Source organism: Oncorhynchus clarkii, chromosome 21, assembly GCF_045791955.1.
Source record: "Oncorhynchus clarkii lewisi isolate Uvic-CL-2024 chromosome 21, UVic_Ocla_1.0, whole genome shotgun sequence".
Taxonomy (NCBI): Eukaryota; Metazoa; Chordata; class Actinopteri; order Salmoniformes; family Salmonidae; genus Oncorhynchus; species Oncorhynchus clarkii.
In genome coordinates, this window is record NC_092167.1 from 29,448,910 (window position 1) to 29,476,387 (window position 27,478).

Genomic DNA, 27,478 nt, shown 5'->3' on the forward strand with positions numbered 1-27,478 from the left:
TATGTAGATCAATTTATCTCAATTTATATTTTTGTTATTTACCCCCTGCAGCGACATCAAACAGTTCTGCAAGAAGATCAGACGCAGGATGCCAGGGACCGACGTGCCAGGGGTGCCCGCCGCTCTGGCCTTTGGCGCACCGGTATGTGCCGAGTGCTATGCTTAGGTCTTATGTTTAGGTTGGGGAGTTTTAGCCCTGGGCCAAGTGTTTACAGTAGCTCATAAAGTACAGTAATGCAACTCAACTTTGCATTTGTGGAACCGGGACTACTGCATGAGAATTTGACTGACAGTTCTGTGGACCAATGGCAGGTGTCAGAGACTCTAACGGACTGCAGGCGTCAGCTGACTCGGGTGGTTGCCGTGCTACAGGAGGTAGCTGCGGCGGGGGCGCAGATGGTCGCCCCTCTAGGAGAACAGGAGGGGCTCAACACCCTCAAACTGGAGGACGTGGCCTTCAAGGCTGTTGAACAGGTACTGTGACCATAAACTGAATGTAGATTGAGCATAGACTGATCATTGCATGTTTGCGATTGACTACATTGCAGTTGGATTGCACGGAATCATTGATCTAATATTAAAAATCCCCTTGAGGGACTCCTGAGTGGCGCAGCGGTCTAAGGCAATGCATTGCAGATCTGAGGTGCCACTACAGTCTAGGGTTTGATCCGTGACCAGGAGCCCCATAGGGCGGTGCACAATTGGCCCAGCGTCGTCCAGATTAGGAGATAGTTTGGCCGGGTGACTTTCCTTGTCTCATTGCGCTCTAGCGACTCCTTGTGGCGGTCCGGGCTCCTGCAGCCTGACTTCAGTCGTCAGTCGAAAGGTGTTTCCTCTGGCACATTGGTGCGGCTGGCTTCCTGGTTAAGGGAACAGTGTGTGAAGAAGCAGCGTGGCTCGGCGGGTCATGTTTTGGTGGACCTTCGCCTTTCCCGAGCTGGTTGGCGAGTTGCAGCCCTGAGACAAGACCGTAGCTACCAATTGTGTATCACGAAATTGGAGAGAAAAATGGCGTGAATTTACAATAAAAATAATAATAAACAGAAAATATCACCTTACATCCCGAAGAACTACTTTGTGATCAAGAGTAGTGATTCTGTCTTGCTCAAACTGACCCCTTCAAACACTCTGACTGTCTCTCCCTCCTCTCCAGGTGTATGGGTCCCATGGCCTGAATCCCCATGAGTGTCTGCGTCAGTCCTGCAGCTCTGTCATCTCCACCATGAACAAGATGGCTACCGCCATGCAGGAGGGAGAGTATGACGCCGAGCGACCACAGGGAAAGGTATGTACGGGACTAGGGCTGGGGGGAGTATGACACTAGGCGGGAGGTATGGCTGGAGACTGAATTTCTTCAAATTTTCGAGCCTTTTCAAAACTAAGAACACTACGTCTGTAGCACATTTTCCCCTCGTTTAATTGACATTCACAGTTCATCCCCTTCCTGTCTCCCCCACCCCTGCATAGACTCCCCCGGTAGAGGCTCGTGCAGTGGCCCTCAGGGCAGAGATCACTGACGCAGAGGGTCTGGGAGTCAAACTGGAGGACAGAGACACTGTCATCAAGGAGCTCAAGAAGTCCCTGAAGATCAAAGTACGGACATGTCTCTCCTTTCTCTCTCGCGCACACAAAGAAACACACGGTTATTCTCATCCTTGCACTTTTTCTTATACACACATTTTTCCCTCGCATGCACTCACCATCTCTCACATTAACACCTGCACACTCTCACTCTCTCCATCTCTCTCTTCCACCTTCCTGTCTCTCTAACCCAGGGAGAGGAGTTGAGTGAGGCCCACGTCCGTCTCAGCCTGCTAGAGAAGAAGCTGGATACGTCCACTAAAGATGCAGACGAACGTGTGGAGAAGATCCAGACCAAACTGGATGAGACCCTCGCCCTGCTCAAGAAGAAAGAGAAGTAGGACTGGGGAACACGGCGGCTGTGGGACTATTAAGGAAGGAAGGAGGATGTTATAGAATCAGGACACTTCTGTCTGTGTATAGTTGTGTGCAAAGCATTTAGCTTTCTCCTATCCCAGTGCCTTTCAGATCAACATATGGGAGACGTAAGAGAGGAGTAGGGGTGAAGATGGTAGATAGTCTGTTTGGTGGAGAGATGGCATGTTTTCACTTAATATAAGTGTTTTTGCATCGTTGCCTGCTGTAGCCAGGAGAGGACATTAATTTTAATTCACATAGTGAATGTATTACATTGATCAAGTATTTGTGTATAACCTACGTTTTTTTTTTTCTCACTCTCCCTCCCCAACCCAGGGAGTTTGAGGAAACCATGGATGCCCTGCAGGCAGACATCGACCAGCTGGAGGCAGAGAAAGCAGAGCTGAAGCAGCGTCTCTCCAACCAGTCAAAGGTGACCATTGAGGGCCTCAGGGCCCCGCCTGCCTCTGGCATCGCATCCATCGTCTCAGGAACCGCCGGAGGTGAGTCTCATGAGTCTTTTGATACCTCACACGCCTTTATACCTATATAACACACCTTAAACCTCACATTATACCATCACTCATATTCTGATGAAGCTGTTTCAGAAGATTGACATGTAAAAAGCCATGTGGGGTTTGGACGAAATCAACTTTAGTCGTGAGTTTGTACTTAGAAAATCGCCCGATAGACAATATTATCGCCTCCTAGCGGCCATCCCAAAAATGTCAAATAATAATGTAATTTTTTTATAGACAGTGAGCTCGCATGCTACGGGAGGGACAGGGTTACCATGACATTGACAAAGCAAATTATTGAAGCTAAATATTTTCCAGTAGCCTGCCCTGTTCCATTTGGGTGGAGCTGTGGCACGAAAGAGGTGTGTAGGCCTGTCTGGGGGATATGCATCTTTCCCTTTTCAAGACAATTCGATACGTATCTCGATACATTGGCTCAGAAACATTACATGAGCGATGCGATTGGTTTGATTAGATGAAGGGATCGATGCGGTACAATCCGGTGCATTAACATTTGTTGCATACACACAAGCTTTCCGTTCTAAATGAAAATCTTCTGCTGATGGAGATCATGAGCTGGCTCTGTCTGAGGTGATATGTGTGTGTGTATGGTGTATGTAGGCACCTGAGCTAAGCCATAAGGGAAACTTACCACCTCACTATCACACGGAACCCAAACCGGCTGCGCGCCATCGTGCATACATTTATTTTGCCCCCCCACACCAAACGCAATCACAACACGCAGGTTAAAATATCAAAACAAACTCTGAACCAATTATATTAATTTGAGGACAGGTTGAAAAAGCATTAAACATTAATGGCAATTTAGCTAGCTAGCTTGCAGTTGCTAAAATGCACAAGGTCCTCTACTCCGACATTTAATCCACACATAAAACGGTCAACCGAATAGTTTCTAGTCATATCTCCTCCTTCTAGGCTTTTTCTTCTCTTGACTTTATATTGCGATGGGCAACTTTCATAAATTAGGTGCATTACCGCCACCGACCTCGTTCAGTCACCCACGTGGGTATAACCAATGAGGAGATGGCACCTGCTTCTATAAACCAATGAGGAGATGGGAGAGGCAGGACTTGCACCGCGATCTGCGTCACAAACAGAACTGACTTTTATTTTAGCTCTTGGCAACGCAGATGAGTCAGCCTGTTAAATGTTAGCTATTGTCGTCCAACCACCCGCCCCCCACACTTTTGATCTGAAATCAACATCACCCACTAATTAATTTGTAATTTTATAAAAAGTGTTAGAGCAAGATTGAATTAAAACATTTGGTATAACATAGCCAATGAATATAAAGCACAACTTTGGATGTACTCCGTCTCATAATCAAATTATTTAGACAGTTTACGTTTGGACAAGACTTGGTGATTGCTGTCCTTGTTCTGAAATTATCCACTTTACCATGTATATCTAAAATATACAGATTTTTGTTTCAAGCAAAACTACCAAAACTAATTGTTCAGGTTCACCCTCACCCTCAGCAATAAAATGAAATTAAATGTAAGTGCGATCAGCATGTGAGCCAGATGAATTATCTCTGGCGGTAGCTTATGCTACTCTTATTCCGGTAAAACACAATTTTCAACAGCACATTTGATAAAAAATAACCCATGATATTACATTGGTTGTCGCTCAACTAATAAAGCGTAATTTTGCGCAAGCTATTTTACAAACATTTGAATGCTGAAGGTGATGTTAAATGTTCCTAATAGAAGAACTATCAAAAGCATATGCATGACCATGGTAGCAATTGACAGGGAACACTTTGGAAATAACGAAATGATCCGACCAAAGGTGAGGACGCAATAGTTGTTCGACCTGATACAAGACTGTTGATTTTATGTACATTTTACATTTACTGTACTTTTCACAACATTTTGTAAATGTCGAAATCTGAAAATACCCGTGTTACATCCAGTAACAATACGAATATTAATTTACATTTTTTGAAGTAGTGCAAGATAAGAAAAACACGATTGCAAGGTTTTGAGCGAGCAGTGTAATTGGTGTCTTCAAGTGGCCATACACCTCTCCCAGACTGTGCAGAGTTACTAAGTAATTTCCATGGACCTTTATGGAAGGTCTTCAACTACCAGGTGCTTTTTTTTTTGAGCTCGTAGCTTTGCCATTTAGGAATTGAAGCAAGCACGCTTGTTTGGAACACAGCCCTGCGTCCCCACCCATCACACACATTACTGTTGCTGTTTACGCTAGCCCCCCAAAAAACGGTCCATTTATAAATTGCAATCTGGGTCAGGTAGGCATCATTTGATAGCTGGTTCTATTGCCAACATGGCTAGCTAAGTTCTAAAATATGATCTTAGTGTTAGGTTTTCAAAAGGCACTTCAGACAAAAAGATTGTAATTTTGGTGTGCATAGAATGGAGTCATGAGTGCATTCAAATGTTGATCGAACAGAGCGATCATAATCGTTGATAGTGTAAAATGACATGAGTTTTCAAATATGGGAATGTAGAGTGCACATTTGGACTCAAGGGCGTGTGTGGTTTGCTTGTATGACGTCAAAGCGGTATTTATTGTCGTTGTTAACGTCATCTTTCAGAACGCATCAACTCTTCTCGATTTACAGCATTTCCCTCAATCAGAGGCAAATGTGCAAAAGTAGCCCAATTAGCGGGAGGGAGGGGGAGGTGTCTTATCACGCGCGGTGCTCTAGTTTATAACGGCGCTGTGAAGCAGAGAACCTGAGCTCTGACGTCATGTATAGCATGTTACTGTACAGCAAATGTCAATGACAATCTGCCATTTCAACCCGTATAAGGCATGACTGACTGTGAGTGGAAAGGGATACTGCTTTTATGATATTTCAGTTAGTAGGATAAGGGTCTCTCATGCATAATGTCTGTCTTATAATGCTTTGCTCAACTGTAGCCTAAGGTTTGTTCAAATTTGTTCTTTCATTTATACCTCAGGCCTACCATGTTTTTTAGGCAATTCAGGTTATTAAAATAAAACGCTACTTTCTGAGAGAGATCATGAAATAGCGCGGTGGGAGAAATCCAGTATGCATTAAACTGAAAGAGTGCCTTAATAGGCCAAGTCATATTCATATCAAATGGGGAGAAAATTAGGCTTTTAAATCAGTAAGATACCGGTGTGTCCACTATAAAAATGTACTTTGTTTATTGGCCCAGATCAGCTGACATTCGAGAAAGAAAAAAAACAAACATTTTGCGCTGCTTTGGTGAAACTCTTAGCTCTGTCTACGTTGTTCTCTTGCTTTCTGTAAATATAACTTTTAAAAAAAAAATGGACTATAGCCAATAGATATATATATATATAGGCCATTTTCTCAATGTCACCTATGAAATTCTCTGCTGGCTTTGCCTGACTCTGCTTTTTACTGTGCGCCCACAGTCAAGCTGAAATAGGCTTGGTATCGTCTGTCACATCACCATCGATAGAGGATACTATCATAATATCATCCAATCCTAAAGCCATGTGATTAGGGTTTATAATCTGCTAAATATGTTCCGACTGTTTTAATTTACAAATGTCTTACCCCTCCCTATTCCTCCACCCCCTCCCTTCCTCCTCTCCAGCGGGTGTTGCCCCCGGAGCAGGGGGCCTGTCTGGGCCGATGCAGGTGGTGGACTCCCCTCTCCTCCGTCAGCAGGTGGAGACCCAGAGACTGGGCATCAAACACCTGAAGAATGAGAACAACAGACTGAAGGTCAGAACACTGCAGGGAACTGACTTGTGTGTGTCACTTTTAGTGCCATCTCTATTGTCCTAATCAAAATATGGATTCATTCTTTCTCTTGTTACCAGTAACGAGAACTGTATTTTTGCAGATCATTTAAGTCTGTGTTGTATGCTTCTCTTGATGTAGTTCACTGAAGTCTATTTACCATGGAACGTATATTCACTAGTTGTCCATTTTAATGTATGTATGTTTGACTGTAGTTGGCTCTGTGTTGATGACTGTGTCTCTGTCGATAACTCTGTATATCGTTCTCCTCCAGGCAGAGAAGATGAGAGCCCAGTTAGCCTCCCTCCCTCCCCTCCACGTCCCCAAGCTTCCTCTGAGAGAGGCCTCCACCTCTCCCCCTGCTGAGGGGCCTCTCCACGGGGCTCTCTACAGGAAGACAGACCAGCTCCTGGGGACCCTGCTCAAGATGAGTGCCGCCGTTAAGGTGGTCGACATCACCGGGAAGACTCCAGGTGGGAGGGATGTGGGTGTGTGAAGGGTTTTGTGAGTGTGTAGCGTAGTTGTTTTTCAGTACGTGTGTATTTGAGTTAGATAATAAAATCTCATGTACCGTCTCTTTCTCCCCTACAGTGAGTGCGAGTGCTCAGCTCCTGGACCAGACAGCTCGACTGCAGTCTCTGAGTGACGCTCTGGACAAACTGAAGGTGACCTGAATTTATATGATCAACCCTAGTAATAATCATAGTATTTCTCTATACCACAGACAGATTTTGTCCACCTGTCTATCATGGAAATGGACATCTCTCTCTCTCTCAGGGTGAAGTGTCAGAGCATGTGGTTTCTCAGCAGCCTGGGGCGAAGGTCTCCTCTGACTTTGCCACCTTCCCAATTTCCTCCTTCGTCAAGGTAAAACACACATCGTAGGCACTCAAATAAATACCTGGTTTAGGCATAAGACTGTATTTGTTGTCATTTGACCTGTTCTTCTCTCTTGTCCTCTCAGGCCAAGGAGGAGAAGCAGGGGGGTACGGTGTTCATAGGGCGCGTGGCCATCCCATGTGCCAAGGGCCAGGAGCAGGTGCACCGTCTTGTCCTATCACAGCAGCACCTGCAGCAAGTGCACCGCCTCCTCATGACCTAAGATGCCATCCCATTGGCCTGCGTCCACAAGTGATAGCAAGCTCCTCCAATCAGATGCAAAAAAAAAATTCAGTTCCAGTCCATTTCCTATTGTTCATCAGATTCTCTCAGGACACGGTTACACTACACCACCTGGTCAAAAGGTATTACCGATCTATGCCAAAGAGACACACAAGTGTTCTCGTCTAGTTATAATACATAGAGTAATTGTTATTCTTTACCAACACGTTCTACATGATTGTCAGAAGTCTTTTTAAAACGACTTGACTCGTAAATGTTGCATCTCTAGAATTGATTTAAAAGTATGGAGAAACAAACTAAATGTATGCACACCAAGCGAGCTGGAGCAGAAATTGGTTAACGGCATATGGCACAATTATTCATGCATTGCACTTTTTTTTTTTGTACTGTGGTGATTGTGTAAACCAGCAATCGGGACCAAGCAAATTCACCACTGAAATAAATGCCATTTAGCCACGTTAATGTGTGATTCCCGTTTGAGATAGACTAATGTATTCTAAATCAGGGTGTCCAGGCACTCTATGACAATGAAGTTCCAATTCAGACACCTTTAACTTATGTTGAGATGGGACGCTAATTTGACATGCCTACAGCAACCAGGTTTCACAAAGTGTTAGTCATTCAACTATGGTCTATCATATGTACCGGTGTCATTATGGTAGATGAATGCAAGTATGTCTGGGTGGAAAAGACATGAATTGTAAATGCTGAATAGTCTAACTTTCAGCACTAGCCACATCCTAATCTCAAAAGCCATTATACTGTATAACGTGTTCAGTGCAGAACATATATACCTACTCTCCAACAGTGTTCATTGTGGACTGAGTGATTATCCATCTGTCCTGTATCCAAAAACAGACCAATAAAGTTCTTACCTAACACAATTGATTACATGAAATTCCTTCCATGCCTAGACCTGGACTAAAACACAAGGAGACACAATATTAAATCAGTGTAATTTTATTGTAAAATGTTTCCAGTATGCCTAAACATACCCCCACCAGGGCAAGAAAATACTAAGATATAGACTGGCAGAATGTCACAGCCTCAAAATAGTAAAAAAAAAAAAAACTTGAGCAGAAGACAACACAGCCCTCTAGGAATGTAGTTGTGAGGCATGAGCAAATGACAGAATTATGAAATAACTTTAAGCACTGCCCATACACGAGCAAGTACCATGAGTTTGAACACCTATATACATGGTCCAGGAAAAACTCCCGACCCACTGTGCCACTCCCTCCTTAGGGCCAGGAGTTTTCCCCCCTAACCCAACCAGGAAAAGCTCTGTCCTAGTTTGCACAGTCCACAGCAAAGAGCTACATGGCCTGTATAAGAGCTTTCCAGTCAGTATCTCTGGCATGTGTATGGGGCGTAGTGCTTCCTGGGTTGTTTCTTCCTCATCACATACTTGTTCTCAGGACGGCGAGGGACGTAGGGTCTGGGGTGGTAGGCCTCATTATGCTGCACCGGCCTGGAGTGTCCAGCTGGAAGAGAGAAAAGGGAGAGTGCTAAACAGTAATTTAAAGCCCAATCACCCCAGGATTGATACAATTCTTGGCTACAGAACAGAGGCTCTACTTGTAAATCCATTTTGCATCAAGCAAGGGAGGAGAGACTTCACACAATGGAATCTAGAGGGATAGGTACAAAGAATTACACTTCATGGCTGTGTCCAAAATCTGTCTTGCCTACTACGGCCAGTGTCAGAGGTCCCATGATTAAACTACTGTGTGCACGCGTTTCAACTTACTACTGTTCCGGACCATCCTGTTGTTCAGTGAGTGTCTGACTGGGTGATGTCTGTAGACCGCCGTGTGTCTGTGATGCACTGGGGCAGTCGGCCGTCTGTTGGCTTGGTTCTCCTCGAAGCCGAAGTAGCCAGCGCCGAACTTGGGGTGGTCGGGGAGCTCGTCCTCATAGAATCAAGTCAAATTGTATCTATTAATTTTCAAATGTGTTGGACATTGTTAAATTGTGACTTGACAATTTAAAAGTGCATTTAGAATCGCAACACCTCACAATAAAAATAAATGCAATCAAATCACAGATTAAAGGCCAAGCTAAAACGGTGGAGTTAAGTGCAATTTCAACCTCACCACTTTTAAAGGGGTCATAATTTCAAGCAACATACTAGTATCTACATGAGAAAACGGGAAATAGTGGTGAAGTGTCCCTTTAAAACCCTCAATGGTGTTTGTCCCTTACCTCGTAGAACTGTTCTCCGCAGTCATTGTATTTCCCTTCCAGAGGCCTGTAGGGTTCATGGCCCGAGTACTCAGCAGGATGCCATCCTAGAGCTAAAAAAGAAAATAAAAATGTTGTTCAGTTTAATGTACGTAAGCTATCCTTCCATAGATCTGAAGGACAGAGCCAAATGCAGGCTGCCACCTTTAGAGATACAGGACACGAGGAGAGACGGATGTTGCAGTTGAGTGAGTTGAATTAAAGAATACAGAATTGTTCTTCCCAGAAAGGTTTCACAAGAGCTGTATTATGAAGTTGTCATTATACAAATATCTGATTCATACCTGCTGAATTGGGAGTGAAATAGTTTGCCTGAGGCTCGTATCCGTCATAGTGTCCAAACCTCTCCGTTGCCCAGGCAACTGGTGAATTACATCGCAGGGTCAGTACACATTATACATACATTTGTCTCCACTCACCGAAAGATTCCTTAGGATCCAAACCCTCCCATAACCTGTGGTCATGAATCATTACGCAGTTGTGGGACTTTTGGTTACTCAGGTGCTGTTCAAAGAGGGACAGGTGTGAAGGAGGCAAGTCAAGTGGGTGTGAATGACAGCAGCCTTTTTAAAGTGGCATTAGGTGAAGATGTAGGTTAAACTCCACAGTAGTCAAGTCAATCACTTTACCACTGCAGTGACCTGGGTTCATCATCCTGGGGTCTGGTCTCCTGAAATGAGGCTTTGGTGGGTAGTGCCAGGTGTGTAGCAATGAGGGAATAACATCAACTCCAAAGCAAATCAGGGGGAGAAAAATAGGTTTATTTGAGAGGGACAAATCATAGATGTTATGCTGGGAGGTAGATGTTCAGTCTCCCCTGTCCTCAGTTTTTGTCCACAGAACAAAAATCTTCAATCAGAAGTCTTTGCAGTACAACTGGGCCAATGGCCAAATAAGTATCCTGCTCCAGACTCAATGTACAGACCGTAGCACACGTAGCTCTGAGTTCAAGAGTGACATTCCACAGATTCTAAACAGATGTTGAACTGAAACCCAACTCCTATTTACAATTCCCCATTAGTACTCTAGTTTTTACTCTTCAAAATATTCTTATAACGTCACGATAACCTGGCATGGTAAAACTGTACTGACCAATACAGTGAGGAGGAAGCCACCACTTACCTGTGTTCTTGGTCATGGTTTTTGTGTAGGCTTTGAGCTGCTGCTGCTCTGAATGATCAATGTGCTCTACAGGGAGAAGAATACCAGTCTTTCAACTGACAGTCAAATTCAAAAACAGACAGGTGATGTGTGTATGTATATTTCTTATACTGTATGTGTGTGGTGTTCTACTAACTAACAGTGGTGAGAGGACAGTGTAGCACAAACCCCCAGACCTGTGCAGCAGCAGTAAGGATGTGATGCATCAGTGAGCTAGAGAGTTCCAGTGTGTGTGTGTGTGTACTAACCAATCGTAGTGGCAGGACAGTGCAGCACCACTCCCCAGGCCTCTGCAGCATGTTGCAGCAGTAAGGTGGTAATGCGTCGGTGGGCCAGAGAGTTCCAGTGGACCCCATCCTTCATGCGGTGCTCAAGCGAGAAGCGGAACTGGAAGTGAAGGTCCAGGACGTCAAGGCCGTAGGCGTCGGCCATTTTGCTGCTGTAGAAGTTGGCCTGGATCACGTCGTAGCACAGCGTTGCGCCCCTGTGCTCTATCTGGTTGGGAGAAATTAAAAAGGGGAAGCTATAATAGTTCTTTAGCCATTATTGTTGTGCACTGTACATAATTTACTATAATTGAGAAATTACTGGGTCACATTAAATAGGAGCAAACGTTCTTAAAGCGGAAAGCCAAAAATAAGCATTCAAGTTTGGGTAGTAAATCAAGATGGTTCCAAATCCGCGCTTATTGAACACAATCTGGCCTCGTCATCCATCTACCTCAGGAACGAAGAAGCCCCCTACGATCCTCTTCCCCAGGGGCATGGTCATGTTCCACATGACCAGACATTCAGGAGGCAGGATGGAGTTCATCTTGTCAAAGAGCTTATGAAGGTTCTCCTGGTACTCATCGTGCCATTTAGGGTTATACCTGGGTGACAAGACCAGGGATAAACTGGTGAGGGCCCTAAAAAAGTTCAATGTTGTTTAAATGTGCACACACAAAAATTGCATAATGCAAGAAAATGTGTATTTTCAGGATGAAGTTGTCACAATACCATCATTTTGCTCAAGATCGCAATACAGAGTAGTATCGGGATGTCCAAGGGGTTAGCCCTGTCCCCCCCCCCAGAACGCATGTTCCCGTTTTGGATACATTCTGCACAAAAACCTGTCCCTGATAGTTACACCTCTACACAATACAACAAATTGAATTTAACTTCACAGTTCAGTGTTCCCCTAGGATATTTTTCATCAGCAGCAAAGTTGACATGGGGGAGTGGCGGAGCGTAGTAGTGGTTGTGGACAATAGAGTGGTTTCTGACTGTAGATTATATAGGCCCACTTGGCCGCAGAGAAAATGTTGCTGTTTTAAAGCTAATTTCCTGCAATTCTATACATTTTGCTATGTTGTTCTGCCATCAGAGTGACTCATAAAAATAAATAAAGACACGCACACACAAACTCAGCAAAAAAAGAAACATCCTCACTGTCAACTGCGTTTATTGTCAGCAAACTTAACATGTTTAAATATTTGTATGAACATAAGATTCAACAACTAAGTCATAAACTGAACAAGTTCCACAGACATGTGACTAACAGAAATTTAATAATGTGTCCCTGAACAAAGTGGGGGTCAAAATCAAAAGTAACAGTCATTATCTGGTGTGGCTACGAGCTGCATTAAGTACTGCAGTGCATCTCCTCCTCATGGACTGCACCAGATTGGCCATTTCTTACTGTGAGCTGTTACCCCACTCTTCCATCAAGGCACCTGCAAGTACTGACATTTGTGGGGAATGGCCCTAGCCCTCACCCTCCAATCCAAAAGGTCCCAGACGTGCTCAATGGGATTGAGATCCGGGCTCTTAGCTGGCCATGGCAGAACACTGACATTCCTCTCTGCAGGAAATCATGCACGGAACGAGCAGTATGGCTGGTGGCATTGTCATGCTGGAGGGTCATGGCAGGATGAGCATGCAGGAAGGGTACCACATGAGGGAGGAGGATGTTTTCCCTGTAACACACAGCGTTGACATTGCCTGCAATAACAACAAGCTCAGTCCGATGATGCTCTGACACACCACCCCAGACCATGACGGACCCTCCACCTCCAAATTGATCCCGCTCCAGAGTACAGGCCTCGGTGTAACGCTCATTCCTTCGACGATAAACGCAAATCCAACCATCACCCCTGGTGAGACAAAATTGCGACTCGTCAGCGATGAGCACTTTTTGCCAGTCCTGTCCTCAGTTCAGCCTAATGCGGACAGTCTGAGCACTGATGGAGGGATTGTGCGTTCCTGGTGTAACTCGGGCAGTTGTTGTTTCCATCCTGTACCTGTCTCGCAGGTGTGATGTTCAGATGTACCGATCTTGTGCAGGTGTTGTTACACGTGATCTGCCACTGCCAGGACGATTAGCTGTCCGTTCTGTCTCCCTGTAGAGCTGTCTTAGGCGTCTCACAGTACGGACATGGCAATTTATTGCCCCGTCCGCATGCCTCCTTGCAGCATGCCTAAGGAACATTCACGCAGATGAGCAGGGACCCTGGGTATATTTCTTTTGGTGCTTTTAAGAGTCAGTAGAAAGGCCTCTTTAGTGTCCTAAGTTTTCATAACTGACCTTAATTGCCTACCGTCTGTAAGCTGTTAGTGTCTTGACGACCGTTCCACAGGTGCATGTTTATTAATTGTTTATGGTTCATTGAAGCATGGGAAAAAGTGTTTAAACCCTTTACAGTGAATTTATTTGGATTTTTACGAATTATCTTTGAAAGACAGGGTCCCGAAAAAGGGTTTATTTTGCAGCAGTGGTATGCCGCTGCTAAATTAATATAGGGGAAACACTGAACTTTTTACTGTATAATAGAAAAGGCTATTGCAGAAAATAGATGATTTGCTCATATCCAAAGGCCTGCATGTGGGCAGGAGGAATGTAGTAAAGAATATAAACGCATAATGATGCCTTTTTTTTTTTACCCCGTTTTCTCCCCAATTTTGTGGTATCCAATTGTTTAGTAGCTACTATCTTGTCTCATCGCTACAACTCCCGGCCAACCCCTCCCTAACCCGGACGATGCTAGGCCAAATTGTGCGTCGCCCCACGGACCTCCCGGTCGCGGCCGGTTACGACAGAGCCTGGGCGCGAACCCAGAGTCTCTGGTGGCACAGCTGGCGCTGCAGTACAGCGCCCTTAACCACTGCGCCACCCGGGAAGCCCTTGATCTGCCTTTTCATTAAGGAAGGCGGGGGACCCCACATCTTTAGCCTACTCTTCAGACAACTTTACACACAGCCTACACACTCTCCCTCTCTCACACACACACACATCCATTTTCTCTCTCACACACACACTGCTCCCTGAAGTTAGGCACCAAATAGAATAAGAAACACCAGAAAAATATGGATTTTGGATTCAGATTTAGCTTAGAATTACATTGATTAGGCATACGCTTCCTACTTTTAAGGCACTACTATGAGTTGGCCAACTATCCCTTTTTCTTTTGCCAGCAAGCCAGGCAACATGACTAAACATGGTCGTGTGTTATCAAACCAAAAACCTCACAGACCATGAGTAATTTAAAAAACGGCCCGCGACATGGTTTATAAAATTATATAACATATGCGCCAATTCGCGGTAGAATGGGGTTTGGGCTAGAAACTTGCGGTTTTCATTGATGTTAAGGCGCAAGCATGACTGTCACTGTGCTCCGTTATTCCTCTATGGCAGTGACAGCGAAGACTAGTCAGACTGGAGAACTTGTTCTTACAGGCGAAATGAAAAGGTATCTATCTACGTATCCACTTCACTCGCGTTGCGAGCCACTCCAATAATTAAACAAAATGTAGTAACGGTGAAAATGTGCTTATGTCATCGGTCCAAACAAGAAAAACATTAGGCCATTTTTATGCCCAAAATTGTCAGATGCTAAATGCTTTTCCACATAATTCAAAATTTGATTATATTTCCAAGTACGATACATTTGTTCACATTTTCATGTTTTTAAATCCATAATATCAAAAAACAAGTTGCTTTTAGTTGGAACTAGCCTAAAAACTGCCAAAAATGTAAAAGCACTATTTTTCTAAATAATATGAGAAAATAAGGAATTGGTTATTTTTCTCATCACTTGTTATGTGGGTGGGGCTATATCTGTAGTCCCATCTCATTTACCATATGCATATCCTGTCCAACCTAGCTTTCAAAATAAGAGTTGAGCGTTTGTTGTGAAAGCAAAGGACCATGATTTGGCAAGCTTAGGCTACAAGTGTATGACCTTAAAGGTGGTTGTGTGTTTTAAGCCATAGATATAATATCAAGGTTTTAAGCATTCTATTCCATTTCGGTTAGTGGGCCAAATACCTTCCCCTTGCAGCCACTCAATTGCGTCAACTTTCTTGTCAGAAAAAGTTCACGTTAATCCACTGAGGCAAAAAAGGACAACGCCTATAACCTGTCAAAAATTCCCCTAAAGGGGATATACAGAATCTATTGCCAACTGAACAGAGGAGTTGTCCATTTCATCACCACAGAGCTCCGCGTACGAGTGACAAAGAGTGGAGCTGTAGGAGAAGCGCTGTCCATTAAGCTGTGCTGAATAAGGCCAGGCGTGGCCTCAGCTCCCTTTAAAAACGTGGAGTTTTCCTTTGTAGTCTAGGCCTACTTCCTGATTTCTCCATTTGTTCAGTCAAGTTTCTTCGCTCCCTTGATTAGTGTAACCAATCCTTTGATTTATGCCTTTTATTTCCACTTATGTCCTGCGTTTGCTTTCGCTGAGTAGCCGTTATAGCGTTTGATGTCGGCCTTATTGTGCTTTGTAGCCACTATTCAGTGGCATTAACATGTGTAATTCAGTTAAGAAAAATCTGCAAATGGGGAGTTGAAAATGGGAAGAGATGGCCAGAAAAGCAATTTTGGGGAAAGATTTGATCTCATGGTCCAAGTGGCTCTACGCCCGTTTTCAAATGTGCCCATTTATTTATTGTTTGCTTATAGGCCCTACAGAAACAATTTAATCTGTCCATGTTTTAATTGTGTCTGTACTCTAGAAAATTAATAGGCCTCCATTAGAATTGGCTACTTCTTGGCCGTTTTAACTGTTATAAATACCACCTCAGTCACCGGCTTCATCAATAAGTGCATTGACGACGTCGTCCCCACAGTGATCGTACGTACATATCCCAACCAGAACCCATGGATTACAGGCAACATCTGCATCGAGCTGATGGGTTTGGATTTCCGAGCTTTAAACATTATTAATCATTAGTTATAATAGAGACATGAGGGGTGCCATAGCCGAGGGTCTTAATGGTTATCTGGAGTTATTGGTTCTGTAGGAGGAAGGGTTATGGTGGAGGAAGGGTTATGGTGGGAGCAATTAAGCTTGGAATGGGCTGAGTGCAGGGAAAATGGTCACATGTGGAAGTACTGATAAGAGGAGAGAGCCTTGGATAACGGGGTCAAGGTCAGGTCACGTTAAGGGAACCGTTTATTGCCCGTATCACTTAGTTTCCTGCCAAGCAATAAATATGCAATGTTTAGCGATAAGGAGGAGACTCAAATTCACCCAAATTGGGGTATGTATACTACCACGGGTGGAACCGTGTCTTTCTGATGCAGCTGTATTGACCCTCTGGGAAGAATAAACTTGGTTTAAGCTAGGGATGCACGATATAGGGGTGAACATATCGGAATTGGACGATATTAGCTAAAAATGCCAACATCGGTATATGTCAAAGCTACCAAGCATACCCATATAGCATAGGTACATGGCGCAATGACGCACGCGTAGCGCAAAATTTAATGTGGCAACACAGAATTCCTAACCTAGCACACACAATGACTGCTGTGTGAAAAGAGCAGTCAACAAGTCGAGCAGTCATTTGAAAATCATCAAGTTTGCGGACGACACAACAGTGGTAGGCTTGATTACCAACAACGACGAGACGGCCTACAGGGAGGAGGTGAGGGCCCTCGGAGTGTGGTGTCAGGAAAATAACCTCACACTCAACGTCAACAAAACTAAGGAGATGATTGTGGACTTCAGGAAACAGCAGAGGGAACACCCCCCTATCCACATTGATGGAACAGTGGTGGAGAGGGTAGTAAGTTTTAAGTTCCTCGGCGTACACATCACAGACAAACTGAACTGGTCCACCCACACAGACAGCATCGTGAAGGCGGCGCAGCAGCGCCTCTTCAACCTCAGGAGGCTGAAGAAATTCGGCTTGTCACCAAAAGCACTCACAAACTTCTACAGATGCACAATCGAGAGCATCCTGTCGGGCTGTATCACCGCCTGGTACGGCAACTGCTCCGCCCACAACCGTAAGGCTCTCCAGAGGGTAGTGAGGTCTGCACAACGCATCACCGGGGGCAAACTACCTGCCCTCCAGGACACCTACACCACCCGATGTCACAGGAAGGCCATAAAGATCATCAAGGACAACAACCACTCGAGCCACTGCCTGTTCACCCCACTATCATCCAGAAGGCGAGGTCAGTACAGGTGCATCAAAGCTGGGACCGAGAGGCTGAAAAACAGCTTCTATCTCAAGGCCATCAGACTGTTAAACAGCCACCACTATCATTGAGTGGCTGCTGCCAACACACTGACTCAACTCCAGCCACTTTAATAATGGGAATTGATGGGAAATGATGTAAAATATATCACTAGCCACTTTAAACAATGCTACCTAATATAATGTTTACATACCCTACATTATTCATCTCATATGTATATGTATATACTGTACTCTATATCATCTACTGCATCTTTATGTAATACATGTATCACTAGCCACTTTAACTATGCCACTTTGTTTACATACTCATCTCATATGTATATACTGCACTCAATACCATCTACTGTATCTTGCCTATGCCGCTCTGTACCATCACTCATTCATATATATTTATGTACATATTCTTTATCCCCTTACACTTGTGTCTATAAGGTAGTAGTTTTGGAATTGTTAGCTAGATTACTTGTTGGTTATTACTGCATTGTCGGAACTAGAAGCACAAGCATTTCGCTACACTCACACATGGTTGGCAGATGTTAATGCATGTGACAAATACAATTTGATTTGATTTGAAAGAGTAAGAGAATTTCAGCGAGACAACTCAAAGGTGAAATCCATTAAAGCCCTTGACAATCAACCGTTCTCTGTCGTGGATGTTGGCTTTTGCCAAGTGTCATTGACAGTGATGCAAATTAATACAAATAGAATTATGCCAAACTTTGATTTTGAAGGCTAACCGCAAAGTCCACTATTGTGGCTAATCCTTATTGTGGCTAACCTCACATAGATGGGTCCGACCACCATTAATCAAATAACTGTCTTATAAATTAGGGTTATTTTAGATGACACCTAGCTATATAGTTAGCTAGCTAACTATTGCTACTGAAACAGTTGTCATTTTGCTATGTTTTTGGGGAAGAACATTGTTTGCATCCATAAGCTAGCTAGCATTTTTTTTTTAAATGACCAGCCCTGCAGGTGCCCGAAACAACTTTACCAGCTTCATAGCATAAGTATCAATGAATCGTTGTAACATATGAAATACGAGGGAAAGTGTAATCAATGTGTAATAACTACATAACAAATGAACTAATGTATTAAATTATGTGATGTCATATTATGTTGTATTCAGGTCCTGATTGGTCAAATAGTGTTACTTAACATGTCAAATAGTAGTGGTATTTGACGTGTATCTTTTTTGACACGCAAAAACAAACGGCGTTCAATAGAAATCCTGGTTGAGAATGAAATGACTGAACAAAACAGCACAGCAAGTAAGTGAAAGAAATCGGTTTTACTGGTAATGGGGAGAAAAAGTAAATGCCAACAATATAACTTTTTGGTCAGTGTGGTGTGTGTGTGTGTGGGTATAACCTTCATTTAACTAAGACAGTTTTACAATGATGGCCCGGACGACGCTGGGCCAATTGTGCGCCGCCCTATGGGACTCCCAATCACGGCCGGATGTGATACAGCTTGGATTTGAACCAGGGACTGTAGTTACGCCTCTTGCACCGAGATGCAGTGCCTTAGACCGCTGCGTCCGTGTGCCTGTTAAATAGTTAACTGTACTAGAATGCTTAAAAGGCCACTAACATTTTTAATATCGGTTATCAGTATTGTTTTTTTGGGCAAGGAAAATATTGGGTTTCGGTATCGGACAAAAAAATGTCATATCGGTGCATCACTAGTTTAAGCTTTCAAGGTGTCCGTCAAGTTCTTACTCTGATAAATAGAACCTAACAGAGCTAAAGACTAGAGCTGCCGCTTTCAAGGAGCGGGACACTAATCCGGACACTTGTAAGCAATCCCACTATGCCCTCAGACGAACAAGCAAAGCGTCAATAAAGGATTAAGATTGAATCCTACTACACCGACTGATGCTCCTCGGATGTTGCAGGGCTTGAAAACTATTACGGGCTACAAAGGGAGACCCAGACGCGAGCTCCTCAGTGACGCGAGCCTACCAGACGAGCTGAATGCCTTTTACGCTGGCTTCGAGGTAAGCAACACTGAAGCATGCATGAGAGCACCAGCATTTCTGGACGACTGTGTGATGACGCTCTCGGTAGCCAATGTGAGCAAGACCTTTTTAACAGGTCAACATTCACAAAGCCGCGGGGCCAGACGGATTACCAGGACGTGTACTCAAAGCATGCGCGGACCAACTGGCAAGTGTCTTCCCTGACATTTACAACCTCTCCCTGACCGAGTCTATAATTCCTACGTTTCAAGCAGACCACCATTGTCGCTGTATCCAAGGAAGCAAAGGTAACCTGCCTAAACGATTACCGCACCATAGCACTCACGTCGGTAGCCATAAAGTGCTTTGAAAGGCTGGGCATGGCTCACAACAGCATCCTCCCGGATACCCAGACCCAATCCAATCTCTATTGCACTCCACACGGCCTTTTCCCACCTGGACGAAAGGAACACCTATGAGAATCCTGTTCACTGACTACAGCTCAGCATGCCCAAAAAGCTCATCACTAAGCTAAGGACCCTGGGACTAAACACCTCCCTCTGCAACTGGATCCTGGCCTTCCTGACTGGCCACCCTCAGGTGGTAAGGGTAGGCAACAACACGTCTGCCAAGCTGATCATCAACACTGGAGCCCCTCAGGGGTGTGTACTTAGTCCCCTCCTGTACTCCCTGTTAACCCACGACTGTGTGGCCAAACGACTCCAACACCGTTAAGTTTGTTGATGACAACAGTGGTATGCCTGATCACCAAAAACGATGAGACAGCCTATAGGGAGGTCAGAGACCTGCCAGTGTGGTGCCAGGACAACCTCTCCCTCAATGTGAGCAAGACAAAGGAGTTGATCATGGACTACAGGAAAAGGTGAGCTGAACACGTTCCCATTCACATCGACAGGGCTGTAGTGGAGCGGGTCGAGAGTTAAGTTCCTTGGTGTCCACACATGGTCCAAACATACAAAGACAGTCGTTAAGAGGGCACGACAACACCTTTTCCCCCTCAATAATTGGCATGGGTCCCCAGATCCTAAAAGTTCTACAGCTGCACCATCGAGAGCATCCTGACCGGTTGCATCACCGCCTGGTATGGCAACTGCTCAGCATCTGACCATAAGGCGCTAGTGGACGGTGCGTACGGCCCAGTACATCACTGGGGCCAAGCTTCTTGCCATCCAGGACCTATATACACTGCTCAAAAAAATAAAGGGAACACTTGAACAACACAATGTAACTCCAAGTCAATCACACTTCTGTGAAATCAAACTGTCCACTTAGGAAGCAACACTGATTGACAATACATTTCACATGCTGTTGTGCAAATGGAATAGACAACAGGTGGAAATTATAGACAATTAGCAAGACACCCCCTATAAAAGGAGTGGTTCTGCAGGTGGGGACCACAGACCACTTCTCAGTTCCTATGCTTCCTGGCTGATGTTTTGGTCACTTTTGAATGCTGGCGGTGCTTTCACTCTAGTGGTAGCATGAGACGGTGTCTACAACCCACACAAGTGGCTCAGGTAGTGCAGCTCATCCAGGATGGCACATCAATGCGAGCTGTGGCAAGAAGGTTTGCTGTGTCTGTCAGCGTAGTGTCCAGAGCATGGAGGCGCTACCAGGAGACAGGCCAGTACATCAGGAGACGTGGAGGAGGCCGTAGGAGGGCAACAACCCAGCAGCAGGACCACTACCTCCGCCTTTGTGCAGGGAGGAGCAGGAGGAGCACTGCCAGAGCCCTGCAAAATGACCTCCAGCAGGCCACAAATGTGCATGTGTCTGCTCAAACGGTCAGAAACAGACTCCATGAGGGTGGTATGAGGGCCCGACGTCCACAGGTGGGGGTTGTGCTTACAGCCTAACACCGTGCAAGACGTTTTTCATTTGCCAGAGAACACCAAGATTGGCAAATTCGCCACTGGCGCCCTGTGCTCTTCACAGATGAAAGCAGGTTCACACTGAGCACATGTGACATGACAGTTTGGAGACGCCGTGGAGAACGTTCTGCTGCCTGCAACATCCTCCAGCATGACCGGTTTGGCGGTGGGTCAGTCATGGTGTGGGGTGGCATTTCTTTGGGGGGCCGCACAGCCCTCCATGTGCTCACCAGAGGTAGCCTGACTGCCATTAGGTACCGAGATGAGATCCTCAGACCCCTTGTGAGATCATATGCTGGTGCGGTTGGCCCTGGGTTCCTCCTAATGCAAGACAATGCTAGACCTCATGTGGCTGGAGTGTGTCAGCAGTTCCTGCAAGAGGAAGGCATTGATGCTATGGACTGGCCCGCCCGTTCTCTAGACCTGAATCCAATTGAGCACATCTGGGACATCATGTCTCGCTCCATCCACCAACGCCACGTTGCACCACGGACTGTCCAGGAGTTGACGGATGCTTTAGTCCAGGTCTGGGAGGAGATCCCTCAGGAGACCATCCACCACCTCATCAGGAGCATGCCCAGGCGTTGTAGGGAGGTCATACAGGCACGTGGAGGCCACACACACTACTGGGCCTCATTTTGACTTGTTTTAAGGACATTACATCAAAGTTGGATCAGCCTGTAGTGTGGTTTTCCACTTTAATTTTGAGTGTGACTCCAAATCCAGACCTCCATGGGTTGATAAATTTGATTTCCATTGATAATTTGTGTGATTGTTGTCAGCACATTCAACTATGTAAAGAAAAAAGTATTTAATAAGAATATTTCATTCAGATCTAGGATGTGTTATTTTAGTGTTCCCTGTATTTTTTTGAGCAGTGTACTAGGCAGTGTCCAATTACCCAAGTTATAGACTGTTTTCTCTGCTACCGCACGGCAAGCGGTACCGGAGCACGAAGTCTAGGACCAAAAGGCTCCTTAACAGCTTCTACCCACAAACCACAAGACGATTTACATTGACGACACCACCCCAAACCCATTTGATTTGTACACTGCTGCTACTCACTGTTCATCATCTATGCAGTCACTTCACCCCTACCTCCATGTACAAATTACCCTGACTAACCTGTACCCCCTCACATTGACTCGGTACCAGTACCCCTGTATTTAGCCTCGTTATTGTTATTTTATTGTGTTACTCATTTTTTACATTAACTTATTTGGTAAACATTTCCTTAACTCTTCCTTGACCTGCACTGTTGGTTAAGGGCCTGTAAGTAAGCATTTCACGGTAACGTCTACACTTGCTGTATTCGGCGCAAGTGACAAATATAGTTTGATTTGATAATAATGATTTACCTCTACAATGGTTCATGAACTCAGGCCTACATTATACATTTTAGATATTTCTACTACTTAAAACAAACATAAGCCATCTAACAATAAAAAGGTCAACATTATAATAGCATTAATTAAAAGACCATCTTTTATTTAAGCAGACTAACTACACTAGGGGTCGGTTTGGGAGGGAAACCTGTGAGGGGACGGTTAGAGCACGTAGGTTACCCGGACTGTCTAACGCCTCCCGCGACCTTCGCTCCTGCAATGCCTGGACTGGACACCCTGGGACGGCGGCTCCTGCGGACAGGGCGGCTGGTGGTTTGTCTGAGTCTTCTGGACATTGTGATTGATAGGCTAGGTAAGACTATGAATGACTGAGACTTGCTTTGGCTTCATTATATAGGGCGGCTCTACCGTGCCTTTCCAAAGCACAAAAACCAGGCAGATACAACAAAATACAAAACACAGCGAAATATAAAGTGGCCTACTGGATGTAAGAGGGGGACACTTCTTTTGAGCCTAAATTAAGAAAGTCGGCATAAGATTGGCATAGGTTTTCCGCATGTTATGTAGATCACATGTAGCTAAGAATCCTTAGCGTAATATATACTGTGCATTCAGAAAGTATTCAGACCCCTTGACTTTTTCTACATTTTGTTACATTACAGCCTTATTCTGAAATTGATTAAACACCCCCCCCCCCCCCCCCCAATCCACACATAATACCCCATAATGTCAAAGCGAGCAGTTTATTTTGCAAATGTATAAAATAAAATAAAGCTTATTAACATACGTATTCAGACCCTTTGCTATGAGACTCAAAAATTGAGCTCAGGTGCATCCTGTTTCCATTGATCATCCTTGAAATGTTTCTACAACTTTAATGGAGTCCACCTGTGGTTAATTCAATTGATTGGACATGATTTGTAAAGGCACACACCTGTCTATATAAGGTCCCACAGTTCACAGTGCATGTCAGAGCAAAAACCAAGTCATGAGGGCGAAGGAATTGTCCTCTTGCAGTCCGAGACAGGATTGTGTCTAGGCACAGATCTGGGGAAGGGTACCAGCATTGAAGGTCCCCAAGAACACAGTGGCCTCCATCATTCTTAAATGGAAGAAGTTTGGAACCATCAAGACTCTTCCTAGAGCTGGCCACCTGGCCAACCTGAGCAGTCGGGGGAGAAAGGCCTTGGTCAGGGAGGTGACCAAGAACCCGATGGTCACTGGAGAAGGTTGTCCCTCTGGAAAGATTTTCCCATCTCTGCAGCACTCCATCAATAAGGCCTTTGTGGTAGAGTGGCCAGAGAAAAGCCACTCCTCAGTAAAAGACATGACAGCCCACTTGGAGTTTGCACCTAAAGGACTCTCAGAAAAAGATAAACAAGATTCTCTGGTCTGATGAAACCAAGATTGAACTCTTTGGCCTGAATGCCAAGCGTCATGTCTGGATGAAACCTGGCACCATCCCTAAAGTGAAGCATGGTGGTGACAGCATCATGATGTGGGGATTTTTTCAGCAGCAGGGACTGGGAAACTAGTCAGGATCAAGGGAAAGATTAACAGGGTAAAGGACAGAGATCTGTCCTTTGGACAACGACCCTAAGCACACAGCCCAGACAACACAGGAGTGGCTTCGGGACAAGTCTCTGAATGTCCTTGAGCAGCCCAGCCAGAACCCGGAATTGAACCCGATCGAACATCTCTGGAGAGACTTCAAAATAGCTGTGCAGCGATACTCCCCATCCAACCCGACAGAGCTTGAGGATCTGAAGAGAAAAATGGGAGAAACTCACCAAATACAGGTGTGCCAAGCTTGTAGCGTCATACCCAAGAAGACTTGAGGCTGTAATCGCTGCCAAAGGTGCTTCAACAAAGTACTGAGTAAAGGGTCTGAATACTTATGTAAATGTGATAAACATTTTTTTTTATATATATATTTTTTAATGGTTTTGTCATTATGGGGTAGATTCAGGTGGGGAAAAAACTATTAAATCAATTTTAAAAGAAGACTGTAACGTCACAAAATGTGGAAAAATGCAAGGGTCTGAATATCTTCTGAACGCAATAGCCTAAAGCTATGACTGTAGCAGCCAGCCCTCAAGGAGGCAATGCAAAGTCAACCGCCACAGCAAAAACATTTTTAGAAAACACTTTACCATAATAAGAAAACTAGAGTCCATTACACATCCCTACTGAACCAATAAAACCATTCAGTCTCTAATGGCTTATTGGTTTATTCAGCATTGGCATCTGCAACTAAAACAAAGATTTGTTGCACAACACACCAAACTCTTATTTTGAAGGCTTGGTTTGGAAAGGATATGCGTTTGACCAATGATACAGGACTAGAGATTTAGCCCCACCCGCATCACCAGTAATGAGAAATGGAACCGATTCTTTATCTTTGCTCATCATTATCTACTTGTATAATGAGTGCTTTTTTGTTTTCAGCAATATGACAACTTAAACTTATTTCGGATTTGAAGACATGAAAGGAAAACAGGAATTATCCATAAGCAGACTGTCCTCGTCTTGCCTTTTAGTTGATTACCCCCTTTTCTTCTTGGACTTTTCAGATTGAGAAGATAACAATGTCAACACTATAAAACAGACCTAGTAGGTATCATGAATGCTTGACGGGATTTTTTTAATATTTTTTTTTAAGTGTGTGTAAAACCTGCAGACATCCTTAACAGACTGGTCACCTGGAGACGTCCCAGAGACAGGAGTTAACGATGACGACGTCTGGTTTGAGACCGTCTTCAAAGTCCCTCAGGATGCTCTGCATGTAGCGCGAGTAGATCCTCGTCAGGAAGTAGAACCGCACCAGGTGGTGGTCTGAGCGGAACTGACGCACCTTAGGACGAGATAAAGGAGAAGACCGATGTCATAAGAGATCAGGGAGTGCAGAGTTATAATTGTGTCAAATAGGACCATTCATTCCCAGTGCAGGTATACTTCCTAAAGAATCACCGTCTTCTCATCCTAGTGACGCACCTCACGGTATTCCGTCCCGTTGGTCATTTGACCCAGCCGTCCGCCCTCCACCAGGATGTCCTGCTCGAAGCTCATCTCTCCCTGGTGATGAGGGGGTAGATTGTGAGGGGGAAGAAGCTAGAAGCCACTTTAGTCCTGGTATTATTAAATCAATCATGGATCTTTAAAAAAAAAATTTTTGGGACACATTGAAAGCAAAGCTGCAAAAATATTACAATAGAGAGATAGAATGCATCTACAGTAAGGTTGGACAATATGTTAAAAATAGCATATCAATGTTTTTCTTATTTTTTTTTTACAGTTATGGCGTTATGATAGTATTTTATGTTTCTGAATAATACAAGTTCTATTTTATGAGTCGTGCATGACCCTAGGATGGCAACTAATGCATTCTAAATGGTTTTAATGTGCTTTCTCCAATCAAATGTTGTTTTTATACTCAACAAAACTGAAGTTCTCATTTATTTAGCACTGTATGGTAATACCTTTATAGACAGTATTGTAAAAATCCATACCGGTATGTGGATACCGTTATACTTTAAAAGACAATATATCACCCAGACTTAATCTATAGATCAAATTTCTTTCTAGAAATGTTGCATGGGATGTCTCACTTTCACCTACCAAATCTGTGAGTCAAGGTTTACCTTACTCTTGAGCTGAGCCAAGCTGAGATATTTGTCCTTTTGCAGCAGAAGCACAATGTCCTTATACACTGAGCGCTGAACTGTGGAGAACACAAATTATGGACATTGACTGACAACGCAAGTTCAGTTGGCAATTTGTCATCCAAAGGGTGCACTGCACATTCAATTTGATAACCACAGGCAAGCACTCAAATTCAAATCTGGACCCCGGAAGCCAGTTCTACTGCTTTGTTTGTTAGTGTTTATTTGTTTCCCTCTAATCAGGCAATGATTTAGGCCTGGGACACTAGGTGGGTGCAATTAATTAACAGGTTGAACAAAAAAAACTGCAGTATCCAGACGTCGTTGGGTAAGATATGATACCCCTGGGCTAGGGCTTCTTGGGCCTGGAGATATGCAAGACTGTACAAAACAATGTATGTCAGTGGTTCACTTACTCGAGTCCCCCAGGACAACAACAAACTTGTTGTGTAAGAGCTGGCTGGCTTGCTGCTGGCTCACAGCCTTCATGTTCTCCCTCTGTTCATTAAAGTACAGATTAGGTTCCCAATATTTATAGGAGTGCCTATCAGACGTTGATTTAAAATTGTGTGAGCACTGATTGTATAACAGAGGTTCAGAGGACAGAGTAGCAATTATATAGTTAGTGGTGTGTTCATAGACATTGCTGGGAAGTAGCCTACTCACTTCAATAGTCACCAATGCATGGGGTCCAATTGTTGCAGATTCCACATAAAGCTAGCACACATTGCTAAGCAGGCCAAAAGGCTATCTGGTAACTCATTGCAACTATTTCAGACTGTTATTAACAAGGATGCTAAATCCTTGATAATGTCTCAGGTTAGCTCTGGTTCAAGGCGTTCGTGCTCGTTCCTCACGGACACTAACGCACTGGACCAGAGCTATCAACCAGGTCACCATACTTACCATGATTGGTTGAACTTTAATTATCTTGATTTAGCTATTAACATTAATAAATGTAGGCAGGTGGTTGAAGTCAAACCTGTCTTAACCAGGACGCCCCTGATCTGAATAATCGAGTTATTGTCCAAATGATCCAATTATTAGTTGGCTGCTGCTACTACAATTAGCTAGTAACGTTAGCAAACCCGTTGAGTTTTTGGAGCGAAAAAAATAATGCCGTTTGCTGGTAACTTGATTTTCCAGAGCGGTTTGGTTAAATATGCAGTTTTTGTACGTGATTCTTTCGCCACAACAATCCTCGTCTTTGATTTTATTGAACATATGACTAGTCATTCGCACGCTAATTAATTGCAACACCAATTTGAACCTATATTGCTAGCCAGTAGTAGCCAGCTAGCAAGACAGGGAATGAGAAGTCCAATTCCACCTGCATTGCGAGAAAGCCATCAACATAAATGCATTTTCAATTAGCATTAGACGCACGTTAGACAATAAGTTCTCTATGGTTTGATAAAATACTGTAATAATTTTG

At 44.2% G+C, this 27,478-nt stretch overlaps 2 protein-coding genes across 9 annotated transcripts in view; one reads left to right on the forward strand and one right to left on the reverse strand.

The window, feature by feature from the left end:
- The window catches only part of LOC139378841 (dynactin subunit 1-like), a 28,207-nt gene extending 20,018 nt beyond the window's left edge, over positions 1 to 8,189 (forward strand). For all 8 annotated transcript variants that reach the window (XM_071121386.1, XM_071121388.1, XM_071121389.1 and 5 more), the window contains 11 exons: positions 52 to 142; positions 313 to 474; positions 1,154 to 1,285; positions 1,468 to 1,593; positions 1,776 to 1,918; positions 2,275 to 2,441; positions 6,038 to 6,168; positions 6,461 to 6,659; positions 6,778 to 6,851; positions 6,964 to 7,053; positions 7,151 to 8,189. In XM_071121386.1, coding sequence (XP_070977487.1) covers positions 52 to 142; positions 313 to 474; positions 1,154 to 1,285; positions 1,468 to 1,593; positions 1,776 to 1,918; positions 2,275 to 2,441; positions 6,038 to 6,168; positions 6,461 to 6,659; positions 6,778 to 6,851; positions 6,964 to 7,053; positions 7,151 to 7,288 — 1,453 coding nt within the window. In that variant the 3' untranslated portion in view covers positions 7,289 to 8,189. The remainder of the gene's footprint in view (positions 1 to 51; positions 143 to 312; positions 475 to 1,153; positions 1,286 to 1,467; positions 1,594 to 1,775; positions 1,919 to 2,274; positions 2,442 to 6,037; positions 6,169 to 6,460; positions 6,660 to 6,777; positions 6,852 to 6,963; positions 7,054 to 7,150) is intronic.
- Positions 8,190 to 8,652: 463 nt separating this feature from the next.
- On the reverse strand, positions 8,653 to 27,102 carry LOC139379177 (family with sequence similarity 113). The gene is made up of 12 exons (XM_071122003.1): positions 26,950 to 27,102; positions 26,460 to 26,541; positions 26,023 to 26,102; positions 25,376 to 25,456; positions 25,084 to 25,235; positions 11,434 to 11,584; positions 10,962 to 11,208; positions 10,675 to 10,740; positions 9,837 to 9,914; positions 9,514 to 9,605; positions 9,059 to 9,221; positions 8,653 to 8,792 (listed from the first exon to the last, which is right to left on the reverse strand). Exons 1-12 carry the CDS (start codon positions 26,950 to 26,952, stop codon positions 8,653 to 8,655), a joined length of 1,335 nt encoding a protein of 444 aa, XP_070978104.1. The 5' UTR covers positions 26,953 to 27,102.
- Between the last annotated feature and the right edge of the window lie 376 nt (positions 27,103 to 27,478).

Coding starts and splice junctions, on each gene's coding strand:
- LOC139379177 (XM_071122003.1), bottom strand. Junction 11,585..25,083: donor TGTCTCTGGGACGTCTCCAG/GTGACCAGTCTG, acceptor CTTGTCACCCAG/GTATAACCCTAAATGGCACG. Junction 9,222..9,513: donor GCGGAGAACAGTTCTACGAG/GTAAGGGACAAA, acceptor TGATTCTATGAG/GACGAGCTCCCCGACCACCC.